The sequence below is a fragment of the Jaculus jaculus genome, chromosome X (assembly GCF_020740685.1).
Source record: "Jaculus jaculus isolate mJacJac1 chromosome X, mJacJac1.mat.Y.cur, whole genome shotgun sequence".
NCBI lineage: Eukaryota > Metazoa > Chordata > Mammalia > Rodentia > Dipodidae > Jaculus > Jaculus jaculus.
The window spans coordinates 105,630,172-105,656,283 of NC_059125.1; the positions used below are offsets into that span (position 1 = coordinate 105,630,172).

Sequence of the window (26,112 nt, forward strand, 5' to 3'; positions counted from 1 at the left end):
ATAATTTTCCATGATCAATGCCTCCACAGCCCCAGCATATAGGGTAGTATATTTCCTATGTTTTTTTTTTTTTCACAGAACACTGTTCCTTCAGGGTACTTATCTTATTTTGTAACTACATAGTCATTAAAGTGATCATTCACAGAGTACTCACCACTATCTTGTATGCCCTATGAAAGCAGGTCTCCTGCATTGCCTCCATATCCCAAACACCTGGAACAGGTGCTCAGTACATATATTGAATGAATGACTGCTTTCCTTCCAAAGAATCAGGTGGCTACTTTCTGGTCATGAAGGAAATATACAGAGGCTAACTACATTATGGGTAAATAGACCTGTTTTTAAGATCTGCATTTGTTTGAAATCAGAGTGGTAGAAAAATATCTATTCATGCTTTCATGCTCAGGATACTGGAGGCCTTAAATTTTCCTGAAAGCATAGATGGCTTCAGCTTACCTCTTTCTGGTGATATTTGATTGCCACCTTCAGCTTGGCCAGGTCATGGTACTTTTGGGGGTCAAGCTCTTCACTGTGGTCATCTCGATGGTTGAGGATGATCTCCAATTCTCGGGAGCTCCGAGCTTGGTCCAGCAGGTCCTTGGCAAAGAGCTTGCATTGCTGGGAGAGCTCTTCATATTCAGCTTTGAATTCATTCTCCACTTTGCTTAGCTCCTTGAGCTCCCAACCTAGCCGGAAGGCAGTGAGGATGGGGTCTTCACTTGATAAGGCAATGAGTGAGGGGCTTGCCAGAGCCTTATAGATGTTGAGTCGGGAGCGGGAGTGACGCAGGCTGTCTACCTCTGAACTTGATACACACTCCACACAGTTGCAGCGGATCTGGTGGGGTCGTGGAATAGTAACTCGCTTTTGGACAAGCAATTTGATGATTTCATAGTTGTTGGTGTGGGCAGCGAGCATAATGGGAGTGATGTCTGGTGTGAACTCAGAGAACTGTGTATCCATCATCAGAGTAGGAACCTACACACAATAAATGAGAAGCACAAAGGGATAGGATCAAAGTTAGGAGGCAGAAGGAGAATTGGGTCCATCACATGGTTATTCAGCACTTAAGTTTCCATGTTCTTGTCACACCTTTAAAAAATGTTAATTTATTTATTTGCAAGAAGAGAAGGGAGAAAGAGAGAATGAATGAAGGAATGAATGAATGGGTATGTGTGTCAGGGCCTCTAGCCACTGCAAATGAACTTTAGATATATTTGCCAATTTGTATATTTTGCTTTATGTGGGTACTGAGGAATCAAACCCAGGTTGTTAGGCATTGCAAGCAAGCTCCTTAAATGACAAGCCATCTCTCCAGCCCAATATTACAATTATTTTTATTTATTTATTTGCAAGATAGAGAGAAAGAGATCACTCCTTTTTACCAGAATAGCTAATGTTGGTGGAATGCTATGTTCCACACACTTTCCTAAGCATATTTCATGTATTTACTAATTTAATATAGACAACAACCCTGGTTGGCAGATATCCTTCCCATATGAAGAAACTGAGTGAGTTTAATGAACATACCTAAGTTTACAAAGCTTTTAATTTCAAACCCAAAATTCAATTCTAGTTAATGTGGTTGTTGAGTTTGGCTCTTAAATTTATGTCACTGTAACATTTCCAGTTCTGTTTGAGGAGAGTAAGTAAAACATAAATAAAAGATGTTGTTCATAACCTTCTGGAGTTGAGCTGAGTTGATCAGACCTACATAAATTTGGGAATAAAATGTAGCAGTTACCTTCTCATTGCTAGGATAAAACATTTGATGAAAAGCAGCCTATGGGAGAAAAGGGTTTATTTCAGCATACAGTTTTGAGGGAAAGCTTCACCATGGCATGAAAGCATAGGAGGAGCCTGAGTAGGAAGCCTGGAACCCACCTCCTCATCACTGGGAAGGAAATAGTCTATCTATTGTGCTTAGAGCTGGACTATATTACTTCTAAGCCCACCCCCAAGCCACACACTTCCTCTGATTGAGGAGCAAGTTTTAAAAACACATGAGACAATGGGGGGCATTTCATTTAAAACATCATGCAGTAAATGTTAGTATGCACTCAGATTCAACTAATAGAATGCTGGAATTGAAACACTTCCGACAAGCAACACCTTGAAGACTGTTCAACTAAATCCAACTCTGATGGTGTCATTGATTTTCTATTTATATGAAACTTTAGGGTACTAAAGGCCAGATAGGGTTCATTCAACTTCCTCTAGGTCCTAGTATGGCAGGAATTTAGGGATTAAGAGAGGGCAACATCAAGATTAACATGTGAGCTGAGAGATGGTTAAAGGCATCTGCCTGTAAAACCTAATGACCTGGCTTCCATCCCCCAGTACCCACATAGGCCAGATGTGCAAAATAGGCATATGCATCTGGAGTTCCTTTGGCTGGAAGTCCTGGTGCACCCACTCTGTCTGTCTCTTTCTCTCTCTGATTGCAAATAAATAAATAAAAAAAGATTCACATGTGAAAGAAGGTGATGGCAGTAGAAGATTTAAAACTTTCCAAACTGCTTGATACATGTAGCAAGAGAACATGTGTGAGAAAAGGCAGGAGAGGTGGATGCTATGTAAATGACCTATAAAGTGGCATGAGACTTGGCATACTGCTTTTGAGTGTATACCTTTTCTCAGCTGGCTAGCCCAATTCTGTTCTCAGGAGTGTCTTCTTTTTCTTTTCTTTCTTTCTCCCCCCCCCCTTTTTTTATTTTTGGAGGTAGGGTCTCACTCTAGTCCAGGCTGACCTGGAATTTACTCTGTATTCTAAGGGTGGCCTTGAACTCATGGTGATCCTCCTGCCTTTGCTTACAGAGTGCTGGGATTAAAGGGGTGTGCCACTATGCCTGGCTTATTATTATTTTTGGTTTTTCACGCTTTTTCTTTCTTAATAGCCTCTATTTCTAATGCCTTACTATGTATCTCTGGTACAATTGTTTGTGCTGGAACCCAAGAACCTGGAAGATTTAGCCTCTCACCCTACCCAGTGAGACCTTCAGACCTGTGCCTATAACATTGGGAAGGTAGAGAGAATTTGTTATTGTCAGGAAGAAGTGCTCTTATAAATTAGGATTTCTAGGCTTGGGGAGAGGTTGCTAATTTTGAAAGAACCTGTGATATAACTTCCATGTCTGTGGTACAATGTTTGGTGTAAATGGCAGGTGAAGGTGAAAGGTGCAGATATATTAAGGTATTCAGGATCACATCCAGGGAAGTTTGCAAAATCTGTTCAATGAAATTTAAAATCTTCCAACTTGAAAACATATCTTTTGAGACTTACTCTCTGCCAGTCCAATAAAGAAAATAAGAAGGGCTGGAAATGTAGCTCAATTGGTAGAGTGATCCCTAGCATTCACAAAGTGCTGGGTTCAGTCCCCAGTACTGCATAAACTACGCCTGTTGGTGCATGGCTGTAATCCCAGTATTTGAGAGGTGGCAGAAGTTTAAGATCATCCTCAGTTACATAACAAATTTGAAGCCAGCCTTGGATACATGAGGCCTTACCTATAAAAGAAAGAAAGAAAAGAGGAAAAGAAAGAGGGGTGGGAGAGATGACTTAGCTGTTAAGGGCACTTGCTTGCAAAGCCTGATGGCCTGGGATTGATTTCCCTGTACTCACACAGAGCAGATGCACAATGTGACACATGCATCTGCAGTTCATCTGCAGTGGCAAGAGGCTCTGGTGAAGGAGAAATAAGAGAAAGCTTGTTTCTTTTAGGCAGTTTCTGTTAGAGACTAGCCCAAAGAGAACAGATGCCACCTCATCCTGGCATAAATGGAACTCATGTCTGATGGAGACTCAGCTTCACTACTCTCTGCTGTCCATAGTCTAGCACTTTGCCTTCACTACCCTTCAAATCTACAAACAAATGGGGTCTTTCCCTTGTATACCTGAATCTAAAGAGAAAGAATAAATTTTCAATTACTGTAAAGGCTGCATACCTCTCCACCCTTGGCTGTCTGGATTCCCTCTCATCCCTGCTTGGATATACGGCAGTGGCTTCCCCTCTCACCCAGCTTGGCTGGTTGTGTGCATGTGTGTTGAGGGAGCAGAATGCTGCTTCTTTCTCTGGGTGTTTTTTTTTTTCTGCTAGTCTCTGTTTTATAGTTTGGCATAACTTCTCACTTTAATTACATGTGTGATTATCCTCTCATCTCTGAATCTATCATGTGTATATTTTTCTTACAATGTAGCTGTACCATGTGGGTGCTTTCTTTAATTCTAGGCCTGTTACTTGTGTAATTACTTTAAACTCAGGGTAACTGTGAGTATAAATCTCTTAATTACTGATTTCTCATCTGAGTATTTTCTGTGTGCTATTCTTTCTTTAGCCACCACCACTTGCCCTTTCAACTTTCTTCAATGGTGAAACTCAGGGTGGATACTATGTATAATTCTTCTAAATCTCCCTACTTAAGCACCTACATTGTAGCTTCCACATATTTATGGTTCTGCCCCAGACATTTCTCTTGAAACAATCTCACAGACTATGCTGCGTTTTCCACGTGAGTGTGTGTTTCCTATTTCCCACCTACATATGTATGACTTTCCTCCAGCCTTCTTCCTAGGTCCCAAATTCCCTAATTTGTGATTTCTCCCTTAAAAACTTAATAATTCATAATTAATCCTTATTGAGTTCATTTATGTCAATTCTTTGTTAAAAATAGAACTTGACCCAAAATCAGGGCTCATAAACATGGTGAACCCCTCTTGAACGCCAAAGTCCTATATAACTGGTGTGCCTGTTCTCCCTCTTCTCCTAGCAACTAATAAATTAAAACAAGAGAAAAAGAGAGGAAAGAAAGAAGGAAGGAATGACGGGTGGAAGGGAGGAATTGGAGGACAGTTCACTGGACTCATAGAAGAGGTAAAGTATGAGGAAAGATTAGGACAGTCAAGGGAAGCTTTACGGAAGGGGAAACTAAGTATTGAAAGCATGGATAGGACTCCAGCAGATAGGAAATATTGGATATTATTACTCTTAAGGAAATAAAAGAATATAGTTCCCAATACTCATACTCATTTTCACAGGGGACAATTGGGATTTTTGCAATATAGGGAAATATTGTTATAATAAATAGGTTTCTTTAATTCTTTTGAACACCACCACCAATAATAACACAGATATGTGAGACTTTATAAAAAGGATAGTTGTAATTTTCCATCACTTTTGCCTCCCTCGCTCCAAAGAATAAGACATTCCTAAGCACAGAAATGGCCAGAAAGTGGGAGTGGGAGGCAAGTGGAAGAAGATGAGTTTGCAAGGAGCCTGCTTCCTTCCTGAGTGATTGCATGAGCCATGAATAGTTGAAAGCTGGCTGCACATAGGCCATCAATTGCTAGGATGGAGAAGAGAGCAAACGTTGTAAAACATTTTGAGGTAGCAGCTACAAACAGCGGGAAGCGAACAACTTGGCTCATAAAGTAAATTGGACACAGGAAAGAATAATCTCAGAAATTAACATAAGCCTACAGGCTAAGGAAGAAGCAGGTCTGAGTGGGCCTGGAAATGAACATAAACAATTGGCATAAAGCCTGGGGTGGGGAGAGAAGGAAAGTGCACAATTTGTCACAATCTGCCCAGGAAGAAGAGAGCTTAGATCTGGAAAATATGTCCTTTCTTTGGACAGGGACATTCCTCAATTTCTGTTACAATCTGAAAGGTTCGGGGGAAGTGGCAGTTCTCAGAGTCCCAGAGCTCAGTATCCATCCCTTTTTCTCTGCCCTACCACGTGACCCTGCTAGTTTTTGGGACTCTAGGATGTTTGAGGTAATTGAGGGCCCCCCTGGGCTAAGGTTATCCACATTAATAATAGTCTTAGCAGTTATCATTCAATGACTGTTTATTGTGTACCACGTCTTATTCTAATGAGCAGCTGCTAGCTTGAAAAGTTATTGAGAGTTTTAGGAAATATATATCATCAAAAGAACTGGCACAGGATCAGCCTTCTAGGATACTGTACCCCAGGCTCCTCCTTCACAGGGCACTTTCCTCTTCCCCCCAAACTCTCTCCTTGGCGTTTACTCTCCTTTTCCGCTTTTCTACTTCAGGTAATTGCACCCACTTTTCTCCCCTCTTTTCCTGTCCACCCCCCCACTCTCCTCTCTCTTTCCTTCTTCCTTTTCCCTGTTACAATAAAGTCTTGGATCCAAGAAATTGTCTGACCTGAAGCTTCCTTCCTTTTTATGGATCATGTCCGTCTATCCCGAGGTTAAATAAGATCTTGCACTCAAGAAACTGTCCATCTTGGTCCACTATTGCAAGCCCCGAACCTACCAGTGGTAGGGGGTGAAACTGTGTTGGGCACGCTTCCCTGGGGTAGAGTGGATGAAATGTCTGCTTTGTAACATGTTTCTCATCTTGTCCTCTGTGTTACCTCTTCCCTACTCTTTCTACGTTGTTTTTTCTCCTCTTTCATTTCTTCTCTGCCAGCGCTTCCAGGCCCACTGAAGCACCATGAGTATTACTCAGCATGTTGTGAGCTGAAAGGTTGCTGCTTATACCTAGAATATGAAATTCTTTCTGGTGAGATTTGATTCTTCTGTCAATAAGGGGCATTCTCTCCATGAAGTTTTCTGAGAACTTGAGACCAGAGAGGAGAATGTTTCCCAAAATGCCTTTACTCCCCCAGTCATTGTTGTACATCGGAGGTTACTACACTCACCTCATTCACTGCACTCTGTATAGATCCTTGAGGATCTCTGTGTGGAATGGTCTTGCCAAAGTTTTGGTTAGTCAATGGCCATGGTAAATTATTTCTTTTTATTTTTTTTGAGAGAGAGAGAGAGAGAGAGAGAGAGAGAGGAGAGAGACAGAGAAGTGGCATACCAGGGTCTCTGCCACTGTAATCGAACTCCAGACGCTTGCACCACCTAGTGGCATGGGCAACCTTGCACTTTCCTCACCTTGGTGCATCTGGTTTACATGGGATCTGGAGAGTTGAACATGGGTCCTTAGGCTTTGCAAGCAAGTGCCTTAACCACTGAGAAATATCTCTAGCTCTCTACTTTGTTTTATTGCTTTTATGTGTCTATTTGATCCACCTTTGGGCTGTGCACTCAAATATTGTGGGCACTAGGTTACATCTAAGACAGCCACTTTACTGATGCTGCTAATGTATTGCCCTCTATTTCATACATATTCTTCTTTGTCTCCCTCAGTAAGCTTGGGAGCTCTGTCCCAAAGGCATAGGAAGCCATAGCAAAAAGAAATGACATTAACTTAATCTCTCTCTCTCTTTTTATTCTGAAACAGAATCTCATGTAGCCCATACTGTCCACTGTGGCTGAGACTGGCCTTGAATTAATCCTCTAGCCTTCACCTCCCAATTTTTGGGTTATAGGCATGTATTACCATGCCCTGCTAACATGCTTGCTTACAAAACCCAACCAGGGCAAAGGAAGCAGGGACAAGGGGGATAAAAGAGTATATACTGTTTTATACATATATATATGTATATATATATATTTTTTATATATATATTATTTTTTTTGTGAGGTAGGGTCTCTTTGTGGCCCAGGCTGTTCTGGAATTCACTATGTGTTCTCAGGGTGGCTTCAAACTCTCAGTGATCCTCCTACCTCTGCCTCCTGTGTGCTGGGATTAAAGGTGTGCGCCACCATGCCTGGCTTATAAATTTTTTTAAAAGTGAAAAAAATAAAAGAAAACCAACCTTCACATTCTGGGGTCAATGTGAGATAATAATTTTGGAGGGGTAAATCTCTTGCCATGTCCAGTTGAGAAGGTAGATATCACAAAACTCTAAGGGGGTGTAGCTGGCTGACTCTATAGGGAATTACATTGAGTTCTCCTAAACATTGGGTATCTCTGGGTTATGATTTTCACAATACCACTGTTTAAATTTAGAGATTTTGACCCACAGTCCAGACTGAATCATTATGGAGAGACCAGGTCTGAAACTATAAGGATGTGGAAATGTTCAGGTAATATCAACTACTAAGTTGATACCAAAGAGTGGATGAGATCAGCCTTTATATGCCTTCCCATCCTGTATAGTTGTACCCACTGGTACAACTCAAGGACTCTGCACAGTCCCAGTTTCCAGAGAACTTGAAGCTTGAAGTAGTGGAACAGTGCAAGTGATAAACATCAGACTCCTCCATTCCAAATCCCAATTTTTAGGGCACTGTCCCTGTTCTGTCAATTTTTGAATTGCAACATCTTCCCCATTTGTGCCCCAGTTTATAAACCACAACATTTCCCTGTATTCCTAGACTTATTTTCTGGCCTAATACCTCAGGACTTGGTTAAGAAACAGGAAGTGGCCCTGAGGGAAAGGGAAGAAGTTGGAGCTAGAGCTTGAGCTCTCTGCCTGGATTTGAGGTAGATATCGGGATTAGGATAGAAGTTACAAGGAAACAAGGTGCTGGTGGGTAGTTCAAGATGCTCAGGTTATGAGGAGGTAAATCCAGAGGAAAGGTGGTGTGATGGTTAATCTTGATTGTCAATGTGATAGAACTGAGAAAAGCATGGTGGAGATGGGCAGAAAGCTGTAAATTGTGAACCAAAATATCCACCCCTTATGTTTATGTTAGGCATTTTGTTAGAGTGTTGTAAAAGTAATTAACATAGTGGAAATAATATAGATTGATCTTGGTCTGAAAGAAAAACGTTTTATCTTCAGAGATTTTAGGATCAAGGAAGAATGAATGGAGCAGTAGGTAACTGCTGCTGGAAAGGGATGGCTTCCATCTAAAAATATTATTTCTCACGGAAGTAGGAGGTGAGATCAGATGCTATGAGTGAAGCTGGTATGGTCCATGGGGAAGAGCTGAGGGTGTGAAGGATTTGTTTAGGAGAAAGACAGGAAGGTGGCCAAGACAAAATGAGAAGAATGACTAGCAGCGCTGAAGTCTCAGATCAATCTCAGGCTTTGGACTTATAAAGGCAGCCATACAGGGAAGCATGTAACTTTCCCCTTGTTCTAGCAGCTTTGAGAATCCAGATGTTAGGATGGAGAATTCAAGTTGATGGATTGATCCATGGTTGAAGTTGTGCCAGGAGCCAGGGTAAGTACTTCAGGTGAATGAGCATGAGGCCTGAATTAATTTATCAACATTGAAAGCCTATAAGGAAATAGAGGTATCAAGGGACCTGTAAGTATCCTGGAAGTCAAGGGTAGATAGAGGCCAAATAGGGAGGATAGGAGACTGTCTTGAAGGTGGGAACTGGAAGACATGATGTCCAGACAAGAATAATACTGAATGATGACCTATGATGGGTTGGCCAAGAGCAGAGAGAGCTGAACTGGGGTGGACATGGAGGTCAGTAGAAGTGGGGAGACCTAAAAGCTGACAGGCCAGGAAACTGGTTGAGTTGTCAACATAGACAATGAAATCATCCAGGTTAATGGCACATTTTAGACTGAAGAGGACAATTGTGATCTAAGATTCAAGATAATCAGATCCTTCTAATGTAGCAATTAAACCATTATGTGATTAGGAGATGAAGAGACAAGGAGCTTTGGTTATACTATTCAGAAGACGTCTGTCTCTGGGAGAAGAAGGTTTTAGGGAAGAAGGCTGAAGGCCACAGAACACAAGAGATAGAAAAGGAGACTGAAAATTACAGTGTTGGAAGAGTACAGTGCGGAAAGATGGACAGGAAAATAGGGCTGAGAAGTGGTGGTTGGTGTGATGATTGCATTGGAACATGTTCACTTTTCTTGTCATTATATTTGGATAGTACTTTCATTGTATTAGATATTATAAATAACAAATAAGAGTTCTCTCTTGTAGGGAAATTTAGGCATACTTCTCTTGCTGTGTCTTTTAATATCCTGTCTGTGCATAGAAAGTGGGAAAACAGGAACTGGACAAAATTGTGAGGTATAAATGTGATTTGCATGTATGTTCTACATAGGGTTTAGAACGTACAAGGTTCTGAACAAAGGTGACCTCTATCACCATCGCAGCAAATACCTGATAAAAGTATCCCAATATAAGCATACACTCTAGTAAAATTTAAAATTAGAAACATTTATTTTTTGAGAAAAGCTCTCACTATGTACCTAAGGCTAGCTTCTAATCCAACTGGAGATCCTCCTGCCTCATTCTCCCAAATGCTGAGATTTGCCATATAGTTTTGCTGTTGATGATAATGATGTCCTGGGTAAAAGTGTGACATATGAAAAACTGTAAGGACCCTCATGGTCTTATGTGTGCTTTTTAATGATCCCCCTACATTAATATAAGTTAACCTAGAACTTCTATCCACCCTCACCTTGATCATGTAAGTCTCTATTGTGGTTTGAATGTAAAATGCCCCTTTCCATAGGCTCATATGTTTGAATATTTGTTAATGGTGCTATTTGGGAAGATAGAGGAAACTTCAGGAAGTGGAGCCTTGCTGGAAAAAGTATACCACTAAGGCAGGGCTTGGGGATTTGTAGCCTGGCCCCACTTCCTGTTCTTTGTCTCTGCTTCCCAATTGCCTAGGCAATGTGACACACTGGTTTACTGCTCCTGCTTTTCTTTCCTGCCACGATGAAACTTGACCTCAAAATTGTAAGGCAAGTTAAATGTTCTTGCTTCCAAGTTGCTTCTGGTTGGGTATTTTCTTTAGATATATTATTTATTTATTTATGAGAGAGAGAGAGAGAAACAGAGAAAAAAAAAAGAGGCAGAGAGAATATGCACTCCAAGGCTTCCTACCACTGCAAACAAAGTCCAGATGCATGTGCCACCTTGTGAATCTAGCTTATATGGATACTGGGGAATCAAACCTGCATCCTTAGGATTTGCAGGCATGTGTCTTAACCACTAAGCCATCTCTCCAGTGGATGTTTGGGTATTGTTTCACAGCTATGAGAAAGCAACTGATAGAGTCTTCCATGTGAATTTAACTAGCACTGACTTCTTTGGGCTTCTCCATTTTAAACTATTTCTGTGTAGATTACATTGACTATGCACTTTATAAGTTATTCACATAGGTCCCTGGACCCATTCTTGTAGGTGACAGGTCTGCTAGGCTCTGGAAAATAACTCTTCATACTAAATTGTTAATTTCTGGTAAACATATCTGGAGCTGTCCTTGGCACAGGGTATTTGTATTTTAACTGATGACACTAAAAAGAACATGTTGTTCTTGACTGAAAGGTGCAGATTTCTAGAAGAGGACTAGTGGGGATGTAGGCAAAGGTCTTTTTGGGGCCTTACAATTCACTATAGCATGATCCCTATTTCTTTTTTTCTGGCAGACTGAATTCTGCTACTAGCAGCGGCTATGTATAGAACATTTTCTTAGCGAGCAAAATCAAGAAAGACTTCACATTGTGCAAAAAGAGAAAATTGAAAGTCCTGTGTAGTATCTCTATTTTCTAGGTTATCTACACTTTTTTTTTTTTTTGGTTGTCTTTTGACTTTTTTGAGGTAGAGTCTTGCTTCAGCCCAGGCTGACCTGGAATTCACTATGTAGTCTCAGGGTGGCCTCTAACTCACACCAGTCCTCCTACCTGTGCCTCCCTAGTGCTGGGATTAAAGGTGTGTGCCACCATGCCCAGAATACCATACACCATTATTTTTGAGTTTACTACTCTATGACACAAATAGTTCCTATGTAGTGGCATGTAGATAATTGTGCAGACTGTTGACTATTTTGTATGCACATATCAATTTATTTCAACATTTTCTGATTGTCTATAGCAAACATTTCCTGTGAAAGGTCAAGGAGTGACTAATTTTGCCCTTTTAAACTAGAATTTGGCCATTGCAGCCAAAAATTGCCATAGGTAATATTGTAATGACTGGATGTGACCATGCTTCAAGAGAATCTTATTTATTAAGTCAGGTAACAGTTGTGATTTTCCATGCAAACTATAATTTGCAGACCTCTACTTTTAAATCTCCTTGTTAATGAGCAAAACAAACTCCATGAAATGTGTTCATTTTAAATATGTATGAGGATCAAAATTTAATCATTTGAAAAATTGTAGGGTTAGAGAAATTGCTTATTGGTTAAACCACTTGCTTGTGAGGCCTAAGGACACAGTTTGATTCTCCAGATCATACAAAAGCCAGGCACACAAAGGTGAAGCAAGTACAAGGTGGCACATGCCCACTAGGTGGCACAAACATCTGGAGTTAGATTGCAGTGGCTGATGCTCTGGTGTGCCAATTCTCTCTCTAAGATAAAAAGAAATTAGAAGTATACTTTTGTGTTCAGATTAAGGTCAGGGGGAAAGTTCAATTATTTTTTCTTAACAAAATTTGAGTTATCTTTGAACTCCACAGTCATGCTGAGCAATACTCGGCTTCTAGTTAAAAATCATATTTTTCATGGGTAATAAAAAAAGTTATCAGGGCTTGGGGAAGAAGAGAGAAGGAAATTATCAGGCTATAAATTAGATTGACTTCATATTATTTACAAGTGTATTTCTCAGGAAACCTGTCCCATCAATTGGCTTTATTAAATTTGAGAATTTACAGTGATGTGGGCTAAGGATATGACCACTAAAGAAGTTAGATTGTTGGTGTCCTACATAGGCTTTGCATTCAGGCCCTAATGAGTTTGTTGCTGGATTTGCCCAAGGACTTCTTGCTGAAAAGATAAGTATATATGCTAAGATTCTTCTATATTAAAAGGTATGAGTTAGAATGGATCTGTTAAGAGAGCATCACTTCAGTGTAGTAAATAGAATGAGATAAAGTCACCATCTTTATATTTTCAGCCAAAGTTTGTTGACAGAGGGTAATATGAAGTGATGGATGATCCTCAGTTTCCTTACTTTTAAGACTGGCTGAGCTTTTACAAAGTTATTGTTCATAAAGGGTCCAAATGATACACTCATTTACATTCATCTCATCACTGGCTACAGTCTCATCATTGGATTTTTAAAAATTTATTTATTTACTTATGAGAGAGAGAGAAACAGAGAGAGAGAATGGACACTCTAGGGCCTCTAACCACTGCAAACAAACTTCAGACACATGTACCATCTTGTGCATATGGCTTACGTGGGACCTGAAAAATCAAACCTGGGTCCTTAGGTCTTGCAGGCATGTGCCTTGAATGCTAAACCATCTCTCCAGGCCCTAGTCAATGGACTTTTGTCTGGAGCCTGTTTTTCCTTTGTAAGGTTTATTGCAATATTCTGAAATTTAAACCTCCCATGTGTAATGAATCAGAAGACCTTTTCCATCCATACCCACAATGTGATGTCTTCACAGACCCAACCTCTGCTTTATACTTCTTCACACAGTTGATCTGATAACTTTTTATTGGAATTCCTCTTTTTCCACCTGTTCAACCCTCCTAACTGCTAGTAAAAACTATGTTCAACATTTTTTAGCAGTCCAAGAAATGATTAGGAATGAGAGTCCATTGCTCTCTATTACACAGAAATGAAACATTTCAGCATTTAATAATGGTATTCTGCTCTGCCTATGTATAAGGTTAGTTAGTTACTCATGTGAATGCATGAGCTACAGTGGAGACAGGCATTGGCATCAGATAGTAAAGAATCTGTTTCCCAGACTCTGGTTAAAGAAGAATATTCAGGAGCAGTATTTTCTGGATCATGTTAGCTGATTTCAAGATAAATGTATATAATAATCTAGATCGGTAATTTTTTTTGGGGGGGTGTTCAAGGTAGGGTATCACTTTAGCCCAGGATGACCTGGAATTCACTATGGAGTCTCAGGGTGGTCTTCAACTCACAGCAATCCTCCTACCGCTGCCTCCCAAGTGTTGGGATTTAAGGCATGCGCCACCACGCCTGGCTAGATGGGTAATTTATATTAGATAATTACAATATACAAAATTTAATTGAGGATTTTATTACTCAATTTCATGTTAATCAGAGGAATTCCTGGGATAATTCATTTACAAAGAAAAAAAATATTAGCTCACAGTTTGGAGTTTCAAGCCCCAGAATGGTACATTTATTTGACCACTAAAGGAGAAGTTGGCAAAAGTATGAGCACATGTTTTAAGCAAGTGGTCACAGCATGATCCAGGAAGTAGTGAGAAACAAAGAAAAAAGACTATAATATTACAAGCCCTTTGAAGGTATGCCCCCAATCTCCCATTAGTTCCTACTTTCTGAAGGTTCACAGTACCTTCCAATAATCCACCTCAGAGACCAGGTTTTTAGCCTGTAGACTTGGGGAGCTTACTCCCTATATTCAAATCATGGCAAGGGTAATGTTCCAGAATTCACTTGATTTAAAACCAATATCTGTCTTGACATATAAAAATAAATTACATATATGTAAACTGATAATTTCTGGGAGAAGGCAAGTCATATCCTTCATGGGGGTAACCGCTAGGGGATTGATTGCCTGTTCTCTAGAAAATAACCTCCTACCCCATGATTGTTCAAGTTATCCTAACTTAAATTAGTGGTCAACAAATAAAATAAACAACAAATGGAAGAAAGATGGGGATCTAATGTGAAGAAGGGTTTTAGTGATAGGGGAAAAGTGGAAGAAGCAGAGTAGGTGGAAGGATCACAGTGTATTGTGTACATATATGGAATTGTCAAAAATAAAAAGCAATAGGGACACAGCCATGTGGAGCCAATAGGCCAGACACCTGTTTCCTGGCTCTTCCCAGTTACCTGTTCTGGGCTCCCTAAGCAGAAATGTGCAGGCACCACAGTGTGAAGCCAGTAGGCCAGATCCCTTCCATCTCTCTGATCTTGGTTCCCTGCACATGTCTGTCTATGGATGGGTAGATGGGAGTGGTGGTATGGAATGAATAGGGCAGACCCCTGTCTCCTGATTCCTCCCAGTTCCCTGGTCTGAGTTCCAGAGCAGACAGTGTGCAGACAGGCATGGTGGTGTGGAGAGAATAGTCCAGTCTCCTGTTTCCTGACTCCTCCCAGTTTCCTGGTTCAGGTTCCTTGGGATAGACTCATGTGGGCAGGTGTGGTGAAGAGTTAAGTAGGCCAGATCTTTGTTCAGGGACTCCTCTCAGACTCTGGCCTTGGTAGGTCCCACTGTACCTTGCTCAGGGAGGTCCGGCCCCTGTGTGAGTTGTGGAATCAGGCCTTTTGCTCTGGTATCTTGATTGGCCACTGGGTACCAACATCCCTGTTCACCTGAGTGAGAGGGTGCATGGGCCAAAGGACAAGAATTTACTTCCTCCTCAAAAGAATAAAGTCTTCCTAAAATGGGTAGACAACAACACAAAAAAGCCAATAAAAGTCATAAAACTGAGATCTCCATCAAGGATGCCTAGTCCTACAATAGAAATCATCAATGAAGTAATAGAGAAATCAACAGAAATTCATTCCTAAAATGAAAGCACAACAACCAGAAAAACCATCAAAGAACCAACAATCATATCAATTAAATTGAACAGAATTGTCTCCTAGAGCATTCAGCCTTTGACAGTAGGCTTAACTTGATGGAAGAAAATGTTAGAACCATCCAAAGAGATACGAATAAATTGAAGTGAGTCAAGAAATGGAAGATATCAATAACCAGTTGATTAAGCTTAATGAAGACTTGATCAAATCAAGAATGAGTGATAAGAAGCATAAGAATTTGAATTTAAATTGTACCTCAAAAAAGAGATTGACATGATGCAAAATAACACAAGAGAAAACAAAAATCAAATAGAAATTATAAAAACCTCTCTAGAATTCCTCACTAACAGAGTTACTCATGTGGAAGACAGAACCTCTAACCTGGAAGACAAGACAGAAGAATTTGATCAGAAGGCCAAAAACTATCCTAAGTTCAAAAAACCAAGTGATCAGAATATGAGGGAACTGTGGGATACCCTAAAACAACCATACATATGGATCATGGGTATACCAGAAGGAGAGTAAATCCAGGCCACAGGCATAGAAAACATATTCAACAAGATTATTGCAGAAAAATTTCCCAATCTCACAAAAGAGAGGCCTGCCTGATAAAAGAAGCCCGCAGAACACCAGACAGGACCAAAGAGAAATTCTCCAAGATACATCATAGTTAAAACTCTTAACAACGAAAACAAAGAGAGAGTGTTAAAAGCAGCAAGAGATAAACAACTCACAACATACAAAGGCAATCCCATCAGAGTTACATCAGAGTTCTCAGTGGAAACCCTGAAAGCCAGAAGAGCCTGGAATGGAATACTTCAAAGTCTGAAAAACTGTGACTTCCAACCCAAGCTACTCTGCCCAGCAAAAGTATCCCTCATAATAGATGGTAAAAGAAAAATTTCCATGAAAAAGTCAACTCTATGATCATATGAACACAAAGCCAAATCTACAGAGAATACTTGAGGGAATACTCCACACAGAATAGTCAAACAACCAATCTTAAGAGTCAACAAGAAGATCAATATAACCAAAATAGGCCAGGCTCAAAAATAGTACAAAACATAAGAAAACACCAAATTCCATAAAACATCTAATCAGGGCAGGGATTAATTCAAACCTCATATCATAGTAACAACCTTAAATATTAATGGCCTTAACTCACCCATCAAAAGACACACATTATCATGGTGGATCAAAAAATTGGACCCTTCTATCTGCTGTCTTTAATAAACCCACCTCACAACTAAAGATAGACAACTTCTCAGGATGAGTGGTTGGTAAAAGATATTCCAAGCAAAAGGAAATAAAAACAAGAGGGTGTTTCCATATTAATATCTGATAAAATAGACTTAAAGTCAAAAGTAATCAAACAGGACAAAGAAGGCTGCTTCCTACTCATTAATGGAATGACCCAACATGAGTACATCACAGTCATAAATATATATGTGCCAAACACAGGTGCACCACAGTTTACAAAATAAAATCTACTCAACAATAAAACAGAAATAAATACCTACACCATCATAGTCAGAGATTTCAATACTCTACTATTAACAATAGACAGATCATTCAAGCAGAAAACCAACAGGGAAATAATAGAGCTCAACAACATCATATTTCAACTAGACCTAACAGAGATCTACAAAACTTTCCTCTCCAACTCTACAGAATACACATTTTTCTCAGCAGTCCAGAGAACCGTCTCCAAAATTGATCACATATTAAGCCATAAAGCATGCCTCCATAAAGTCAGGAAAATTGAAATAACTTCTTTCATCATGTCAGATAACAGTGCTTTAAATCTAGAAATTAACAACAAGAGATATATAACAAACTCCAGCAGCTCCTGGAGACTAAACAACATACTCTTAAACAATGAATAGGTCTTGGAAGAAATTAAAAAAAGATATTGTAAAATTCCTAGAATCAGCCGGGCGTGGCGGCGCATGCCTTTAATCCCAGCACTTGGGAAGCAGAGTTAGGAGGATTGCCATGAGTTTGAGGCCACCCTGAGACTAAATAGTTAATTCCAGGTCATCCTGAGCCAGAGTGAGACCCTACCTCGAAAAACCAAAAAATAAAAAAAATAAAAAAATACCTAGAATCAAATGATAATGAAAATGCAGTTTACCAAAATTTATGGGACACAGTAAAGGCATTCCTAAAGGGAAATATCATAGCCCTAAATTCCTTCATTACAAAGACAGGGAAGATCCCAATTAATAACCTAACTGTCCACCTAAAGGTGCTGGATAAAAAGAAGAATCCAACCCAAAGAGCTCCATATAGAAAGAAATAATCAAGATTAGAGCAGAAATTAATGAATTGGAAACTAAGAAAACGATTTTAAAAATTGATGAAACAAAGAGCTGGTTCTTTGAAAAAATAAACAAGATTGATAAACCCATGGAGAACTTGATCAAGCACAAAAAAGAAAAGTCTCAAATTAACAAAATCAGAAAGGAGAAATTGAAACAGACATCAAAGAAATTGGAAGAATCATTAGGGCATACTTCTAAAATCTCTACTCCACAAAATTGAATAATCTGGAAGGAATGGATGAATTCATAGACATATATGACCTACCAAAACTAAACTCAGAGCAAATTAATCTCCTAAACAAACCTATCACATCCATAAAGATTGTAAAGGTAATCAAAAACCTCCCCAAAATGAAAATTCCAAGACTCAGTGGCTTCTCAGCTGAATTCTATCAAACCTTCATTGAAGAACTGAAACCAAATTTTCATAAACTGTTACATACAATCAGAGATCAGGAACTCCTCCCCAACTCCTTTTATGAAGCTAGCATTACCATAATACCAAAACCAGGCAGAGATGCAACAAGGGAAGAAAAATATAGGCCTATATCCATAATGAACTTATGTGGTGGTTTGAATAGATGGTCCCAAATATATTCAGTTTTTTGTTTGTAGTTTGCATCTGCAGCCACATGGATGGAGACAATGTCACTGGGTGGATCTTAAGGTGTGGTAGTGGATTTCAGATTTCAATCTAAAGATATGCAAAGTGTGCCTAGCTGGAGTTCCTGAAGTGTGCTGTGTGGCTTTTGGCTTTTGCTTTTAGGCTTGTGCTTCTCCCTCTCCCTGCTTGGGCCTGTGAAGGCAGGCCAGCTTCTGCCATTATGGAACTTCCCCTGGGTCTGTAAGCTTCAATAAATATCCATTCCTCCATAACTGTGCCTGGTGTGGAAGTTCATCTCAGTGAACCTGAAGCTGTCTTCTATAGAACTTAGTACCAAGGAGTGAACTAGGATGAACCTGATCATGTGGATGTTGATCTTTTGGAACCTTTGTTTTGGAGGAATAGGCATGGACTTGGTGCTTGCAACTGAAGATGCATTCTGGAGTGGTAAGCCAAGTGTTATGGACTATTCTGATGAGAGTCTGAGAATGCTAAGTGCAGACAGCATTGAACTTTGAGGCTTGGCTTATGATCTTTCTAAGGGGAAGGAAAGACTACAGAGGACTTTGTTGGAACTGGGCTGCTGGCATAAGGGTTGGCTGTATCCTGCTGCCCAGGCCCAGAGAATTTGATCAAGGTTAAATCTGTAATGGACTGATGTGCTTGGCCAGAGATATTGGACTGAGTGATTTAAGATTTTAAGCTAGAAAACTTTAAGCAAGTTAAATTTACTGGCAGAGAGATTGGCTTTAGATTAATAAAACTGCTATTGTCAAGCACATTAGCAATCTTAAAGGAAGATGGTCCAATTGCTTTACCATGGAAAGGATGCCTGAGGAAAGACTATAATAGAAATGCAAATACTTTTGGAAAGAGTTGACTAGAGAAGAAACATGCTTTTCAAGATTATGATTTATTTTGTCTGTGAATTAAGAATATGGCTGTGTCCTGCACACCTGGTATTGGTTTCAGAATCATGAAAAATGTGAGGAGTGGTTGTGAATTGCACATGGTCCCAGGAGCTGCTGCTGAGATGCAGCATGATGTAGGGCCTGATACCCTGATAGGCTGAAAGAGCCTTTGGAAGATGGACTGTGGTTTGCATGAAGACCGCAAGATGTTTTGGATATACCAGGACAATGCAAGGGCTATCATAGAGTGAACTGTTGGCCTAAGATGGAAGTGTTCCCTGGATACTCTGCCCAGCTGGAGGGGCAGAATTGGAAAATCTGGAAACTGTCAGTCTTTGGTTGTATTGGACTTGAACTGTAGGTCTTAATATCTTAAATTGGTCAAGACTGTGCAGACCTTTGAAATTGAACTGAGTACAATTTCCAATGTATGATGGTTATAAATCCATTGGGGTTCAGGGACAGAATGTGGTGGTTTGAATAGATGGCCCCCAATATATTCAGGTTTTTTGTTTGTAGTTTGCATCTGTAGCCACCTGGCTGGAGGCAATGTCACTGGGTAGATCTTAGGTGTGTTGGTGAGTTTCAGATTTCAATATAAAGATATACAAAGTATGCCTAGCTGGAGTTCCTGAAGTGTGCTGTGTGGGTTTTGCCTTTTGGCTTTTGGTTTTAGGCTTGTGCTTCTCTCTCTCTCTCTGCTTGGGGTTTGAAGAGCCCCTGGATCTGTAAGCTTCAATAAATATCACTTCCTCCATAACTGTGCCTGGTTTGGAAGTTCATCTCAGTGAACCTGAAGCTGTCTGCTACAACTTAGATGCAATGATCCTGAGCAAAATCCTTGTAAACCAAATTCAACAAAACATCAAAAGCATTATAGACCTTGAGCAAATGGGCTTCATCGCAGGGATGCAGGGATGTTTTAACATACAGAAATTTGTCAATGTAATGCATCACACAAAATTAACTGAACCATAACAGCCATATGATCATCTGAATTAATGCAGAAAAGGCCTTTGACAAAATAAAAAAAAAACCACTACATAAACAAAACATTGGAAAGAATAGACATGCTGGGTTTATATCTCACCACAATGAAGGCTATATATAAAGCTCCTAAATCCTAAATAATATTTAATGGGGAAAAGCTCAAGGAGTTCCCACTGAGACCAGGAACAAGATGGAGTGCCCATTCTCACCACTGCCCTTAAACATAGTACTAGAAGTACTAGCCCAAAAGTAAGACAGGAGAAAGAAATAAAATGGCCTCAAATTGGAAAGGAATAAGTCAAGTTAGCCCTATTTTCAGAATACATGAATCCTATTTATAAACGACCCCAAAATATCCATCTCAAAACTTCTAAAGGTGTTGTGATGCTCACACAAGTGCAATGGTGGTGCACAGCCATGGTGGGAAGCCATGTGTTCTTGTTTTGGCTAACTGATCCACTCAGTGGAATGGGACACATAGCTGGATTTGGGAAACAAGTCATAACCATATCCAAAAATGAGCCCACTCTCCATTATCAAGCTACCACCAATTGTGGGCTACAAGAGGGCCTACACCTATTATATTCTCTCTGGAAAATAAGGGTTATCCCATTTATCTGGTGCTAGCTTTACTCTCTGTCATAGAATCTGCTTCTCTTTTGAAGATAGATGCAGATCCTAAGGAGAGAAAGACCCCGTCATACCTCAAAAGGGCCCCAGCTGAAACTAAGAATAATTGACAAAACAAGCAAGGGTGCTGTTTTCTTGGTGAACTTGGTACCAACACAAGGGTGAAGGAGATCGACACAGAGAACAATCAACTCCCACCAAATCAGATATTCAGAGACACAGAGGCTCCCAAGCCCTTATTACTGAAGCAGACTTAAAATGAACCCAACATGGCTCAGGGAAATTTGCTGAAGAGGGGGCGGAAAGCATACCAGAGCCACACGTTGGGTCATGATACACAGAGACATTTCCTCCTACCCATACTTGAGGGTTAACCCCACAATGCATGACCTATATACTTCAACAAGGACGGGTCATGGGAATGGGGAGACAGGGAGGAGGCTAACAATGGTACCAATTTGACTGTATTCACTGTGTCCAAAACTAATAAAAAATGAAAATAAAACCTTCTAAAGGTGGTAAATTCCTTCAGCAATATGGCAGGATACAAAATCAATGCAAAAAAGTCCATAGTTTTTCTATAAGCAAAGGACAAATACACAGAGAAAGAAATCAGTGAGGCTGTTCCATTTTCAATAGCAACAAAAAAATTAAATATCTTGGAATAACACTAACCAATGATGTGAAGGACCTATATAATGAAAACATAAAAATACTCAAGAAAGAAATAGAGGAAGGCTTGAGAAGATGCAAAGACCTCCCATGCTTCTGGGTAGGTAGAACTAATATTGTGAAAATGGCAATTCTACCAAAAGCAATATACAGATTTAGTGAAATACATATAAAAATCCCAGCATCATTCTTCACATCAATTGAAAAAAATGATCTTGAACTTCATATGGAATGGCAGAAGACCTTAGATATCCAAACAAATTCTCAGCAAAGAAAGCACACACACTTCTGATGGTATCACCATATTCACTCTAAAGCTATATTAAAAATCCATAGTGTCAAAAATGGCATGGGGGCTGGAGAGATGGTTTAGCTGTTAAGTGCTTGCCTGTGAAGCTCAAGGACCCTGGTTCGAGGCTCAGTTCCCCAGGTCTCACGTTATCCAGATGCACAAGGGGCACGCGCTTCTGGAGTTTGTTTGCAGTGGCTGAAAGCTCTGGCATGCCCATTATCTCTCTCTCCCTCTGTCTTTCTCTCTGTGTCTGTCACTCTCAAATAAATAAATTAAAATAAATGGCATGGTACTGGAATATAAACATAGATAAATGGAACACAATTTAAGACCCAGAACTTAAGTCAAGTAACTACAGCTGCTTGAACTTTGACAAAGGTTCCAATAATGCAGACTGGAGAAAAGGTAGCATCTTCAACAAATGGTGTTGGACAAACTGGATGACTATATGTAGAAAAGTGAAATTAGACCCACTCATTTCGCCATACACAAAAATCAACTTCAAATGGATTAAAGACCTCAATATAAGATCTGAAACAGTTCAACTACTGGGAGAATAAATAGGAGGCATTCTCCATGATGCAGGACTGGGAAAAGATTTCCTGAACAATAACCTAATAGCCCAGGAAATTAAAGAAGCACTCAACCAACGAGATCTTATGAAGCTAAAATGCTTTTGCACAGACAAATATTCCATAAGCAGAGCCAACAGATTACCCACTGAATGGGAGAAAATATTTGTCAGCTATACCACTGACAGAAGCCTAATATCTAGAATCTACAAATAACTCAAAAAACTAACATCAAACAACCCACTCCAAAAGTGGGGCAGAAAACTGAATAGGGAGTTCCCAGAGGAACAGTTACAAATGGCTTACACACACTTAAGAAAATGTTCATCATTCCTAATCATCAAGGAAATTCAAATTAAAACAACTATGAGATTCCACCTTACCCCAGTAAGGATAGCAAACATTAAAAAATCAAATGAAAACAAATGTTGTCGAGGATATGGAGAAATAGGAACACTCATCCACTGTTGTTGGTAATGTAAGCTGGTAAATCCACTATGGAAATCAATATGAAGACTCCTAAAATGGATGAATATCGAGTTATCAACATATCCTGTTATGTCCTTCTAGGTATTTGCCCTAACAGCTCCACATGTAAGTTCAGAGATATTTGCTCAACCATGTTTACAGCTGCTCAATTCATAATAGCTAAGAACTGGAATCAACCCAGGCATCCATCATTGGATGAATAGATAACGAAGATGTCATATATCTACATGATAGAATTCTACTCAGCAGTAATAAAAAATGGCATATTGAAATTTTTAGAAAAATGGTCAAATTTGGAACAGATCATTCTAAGTGAACACACACAATCACAGAAAGACAATTGTCACATGGTCTCACTCATATGAGGTTCCTAACCTGGATCATCCTGAGTTGATGACATATCTGAATGGCATTTCAACACTTGGATAATAGGAAAGGTAGGGCTTGGGGGAAGAAGAAAGGGGACATAACAATTCATGCCAATTGAACTGGTATCATAGAATTCTATATCCTGGAAGTTAGGCTAAAAGGTGGAGCCCTCAAGAGGACCTTAGGGGGAGCACCTGAACCAAAGGGCCCTGGGGAGAGTGAGATGAAGGCTAAACTTAAATTTCTTCTATTTCTCTTTCTTCTCTGTCTTTTTCTTTTTATCTCTTTTCCCTTGGTGCTGGCCTGTAATTCCCTGTATCAGGATGTGGTTTACATCCACAATGAGCTGTTCATCAGAGAGACTTACTAAATCTCCCCAAACAAACAAGACAGACTTCTGTCAGAGAACTTGATTACCCACCAGAGGTTAATGGTAAGACCCTTCTGCTGAAGACACCATATACTATTGGCACAGACCATGGAGAGTCCTGGTTGGAATCCAGAGGAGAGTCAGTCCCCAGACTATTAGCCCATCTATTGCTGGAAGGCACTACATGAGCTACTGGGGGAAAGTGGCCAACATCTGTACAAACAACTCAAAACCTAAGCTACTCAGAAGTAAACATCCTCATGTGATTCTCACCAAGTGTAATAGTGGCACACAGCCATGGTCAGTAACTAATTGCTCTTTTATTGGCTAGTAGATTCTCTCAGTGGAAAGGAAATCATATCTGGAACTGGGAAACAAGTCAGAATCATATCTACATAATGATTCTGCTTTCCATTGTCAAGCCCCACTAATCTTGTGTATAAGAGGGTCTACACCTTTAAATTCTCTCTAAATTAATAATGGTTATCCCATTTAACCAGTGCTGACTTCTCTCTGTGTTGGAGAATCTGTTTCTCTTTTTCAGATGGGAGCTGGACCTGAGGAGATAAATGACCCAGTGTACTCCACCCCGGCTCCAGCTGAAACCACAGAGGAATTGGGAATATGAGCAAGAGCACTGCTTTCTTAGTGACTGATATGAGCACAAGGGTGAAGGAGATACACCCTGAGGACACTCAACACCTACCAAACCAGACATCCAGAGGCTCCTAAGTGCCCATCACTGAAGCAGACTTAAAATATACCCAACATGGCTCAAGGAATGTTGCAGAAGAGGGTACAGAAAAATTGTTAGAGCTACAACTTGGGACATGTTGCACAGAGACATTGTCTCTCCCCCATAACTGACTGCTGCCCACATAATGCATGATCTATAATCCCCATGGGGTTGACTTGCATCCCAGCGAGGAAGGACTCTTCAGAAAAGGGGCAGGGAAGAGGGAAAGGGTGGTTCCAACATGTGTTGTTTACATACTAAATACATCCATATCTAATAAAAATAGATTAAAATGATAATTAAGCAAATATCAATATAAGTATAAATAATTATTTTAAGTATATATTGAAGCTTTTTGGATATTATTATTTCAATTCATTTTATATTTTAATGTCAAGTAAATACAATATAGTATTGTTCAAGGTCTAGTTGCCCAAAATAATACTCTTTATTTATCATCATTCAGGGTCTCTTAACTTTTCAAAAATTGATGCTCACTTAAGAGAAAAACATCTATAGCTAAGTCCATAGGTTGTGAGAGTTCATAATTGCAGACAGAGTTACAGGAAACCAGAAAAGGCAGTTCTCTCAAATCTAGATTGCCACAAGGGGTTAAATGATATTTTATCTCTGCAAAATATGGGTTATAATAAATATGTGATAGAAGTCATTGTTTTTTTAATGTAAGGTGTGTTCTGGAATGGATAGTCATTAGAACATGAAAACATAAAAGATAAGGTAGGTAGGTGAGGGTATACTGTGAGTATCCTTCGGGATGGCAGACCTCTGTTGAATATGAGTAAAGAATGTAAGTAAATCAGAAGATGTTAATAGTTATTGAGATGTGAAAATGTTAGAAGTGAATGTTCTAGTATTGCATAGAAAAATGAAGCTATAATTTGCCAATGTGAGCAGTACTTAGGCTAGCAGAAAGGCCTGTTGGCTGGGTTTAATACAAATGGCCTTCCAAGAAAGCCATATTTCTTGGTTCATTTTCTGTAGGTCACTCTGTGATTTTTAAATTAAATGTCTCTTATAGATTGTTTTACTAGAAAGAGGATAGTGCTAACCTAATTTAGTTTTCCATATCACTACTTGTCACATGATTTGTGTGAGTTTGGATAGCATAATGAAGTTTTCTGGGTAGGACTGAGAAGCCCAGACACAGTATAGGGTCAGGGAGCATACTAATCACATTGCCATCAACTATATCATGGGATTATTTTGCTATCTTTCTGCAGGCACATATTAGCTAAGAACATATTTATGAGAAAAATGAAATCAAAATGACAAATAAGTGGGCATTTCATGTGATCAGAGGAACTGAGTATCTGTATTTTGTTTAAGCGGTTTGCAGCCATACAATTGAAAGATGGTAGTCATCACCAGTTTTTTCAGGTTATGCCTAAAAGAACATAAGTGATAAAAGTAGCTCATTTATATTAACTAAAAGTTACTGTAAACAAGAGACAGGTATAGGATGAAAGAGCATGGCAGAGTCCGTTGAAGTCACAGAGGGCTTCAGCTTCTCAAAGACAAAGGGGGGCTGGAGAGATGGCTTAGTGTTTAAGCGATTGCCTATGTAGCCTAAAGATCCTGGTTAGAGGCTCAATTCCTCAGGACCCACATAAGCCAGATGCACAAGTTGGTGCATGCATCTGGCATTTGTTTGCAGTGGCTGGAGGCCCTGGTGTGCCCATTCTCTCTCTCTCTCTCTCTCTCTCTGCCCCTTTCTGTCTGTCACTCTCATATAAATAAAAAAAACAAAAATATTAAAAGACAACAGGAACTTCTTGCTTTCATAACTTTTGTGGGGAGGAGGGAAAGTTTTACTCCATGTGGCTCAGTGTTCATGCTAGGAGCTACAGAGGCATGAA

General features: G+C 39.7%; 1 protein-coding gene across 2 annotated transcripts in view; it reads right to left on the reverse strand.

The window, feature by feature from the left end:
- The window catches only part of Trpc5 (transient receptor potential cation channel subfamily C member 5), a 332,438-nt gene that overhangs the window by 134,938 nt on the left and 171,388 nt on the right, over positions 1-26,112 (reverse strand). For both annotated transcript variants that reach the window (XM_045140960.1, XM_045140959.1), the window contains exon 3: positions 457-978. In XM_045140960.1, coding sequence (XP_044996895.1) covers positions 457-978 — 522 coding nt within the window. The remainder of the gene's footprint in view (positions 1-456; positions 979-26,112) is intronic.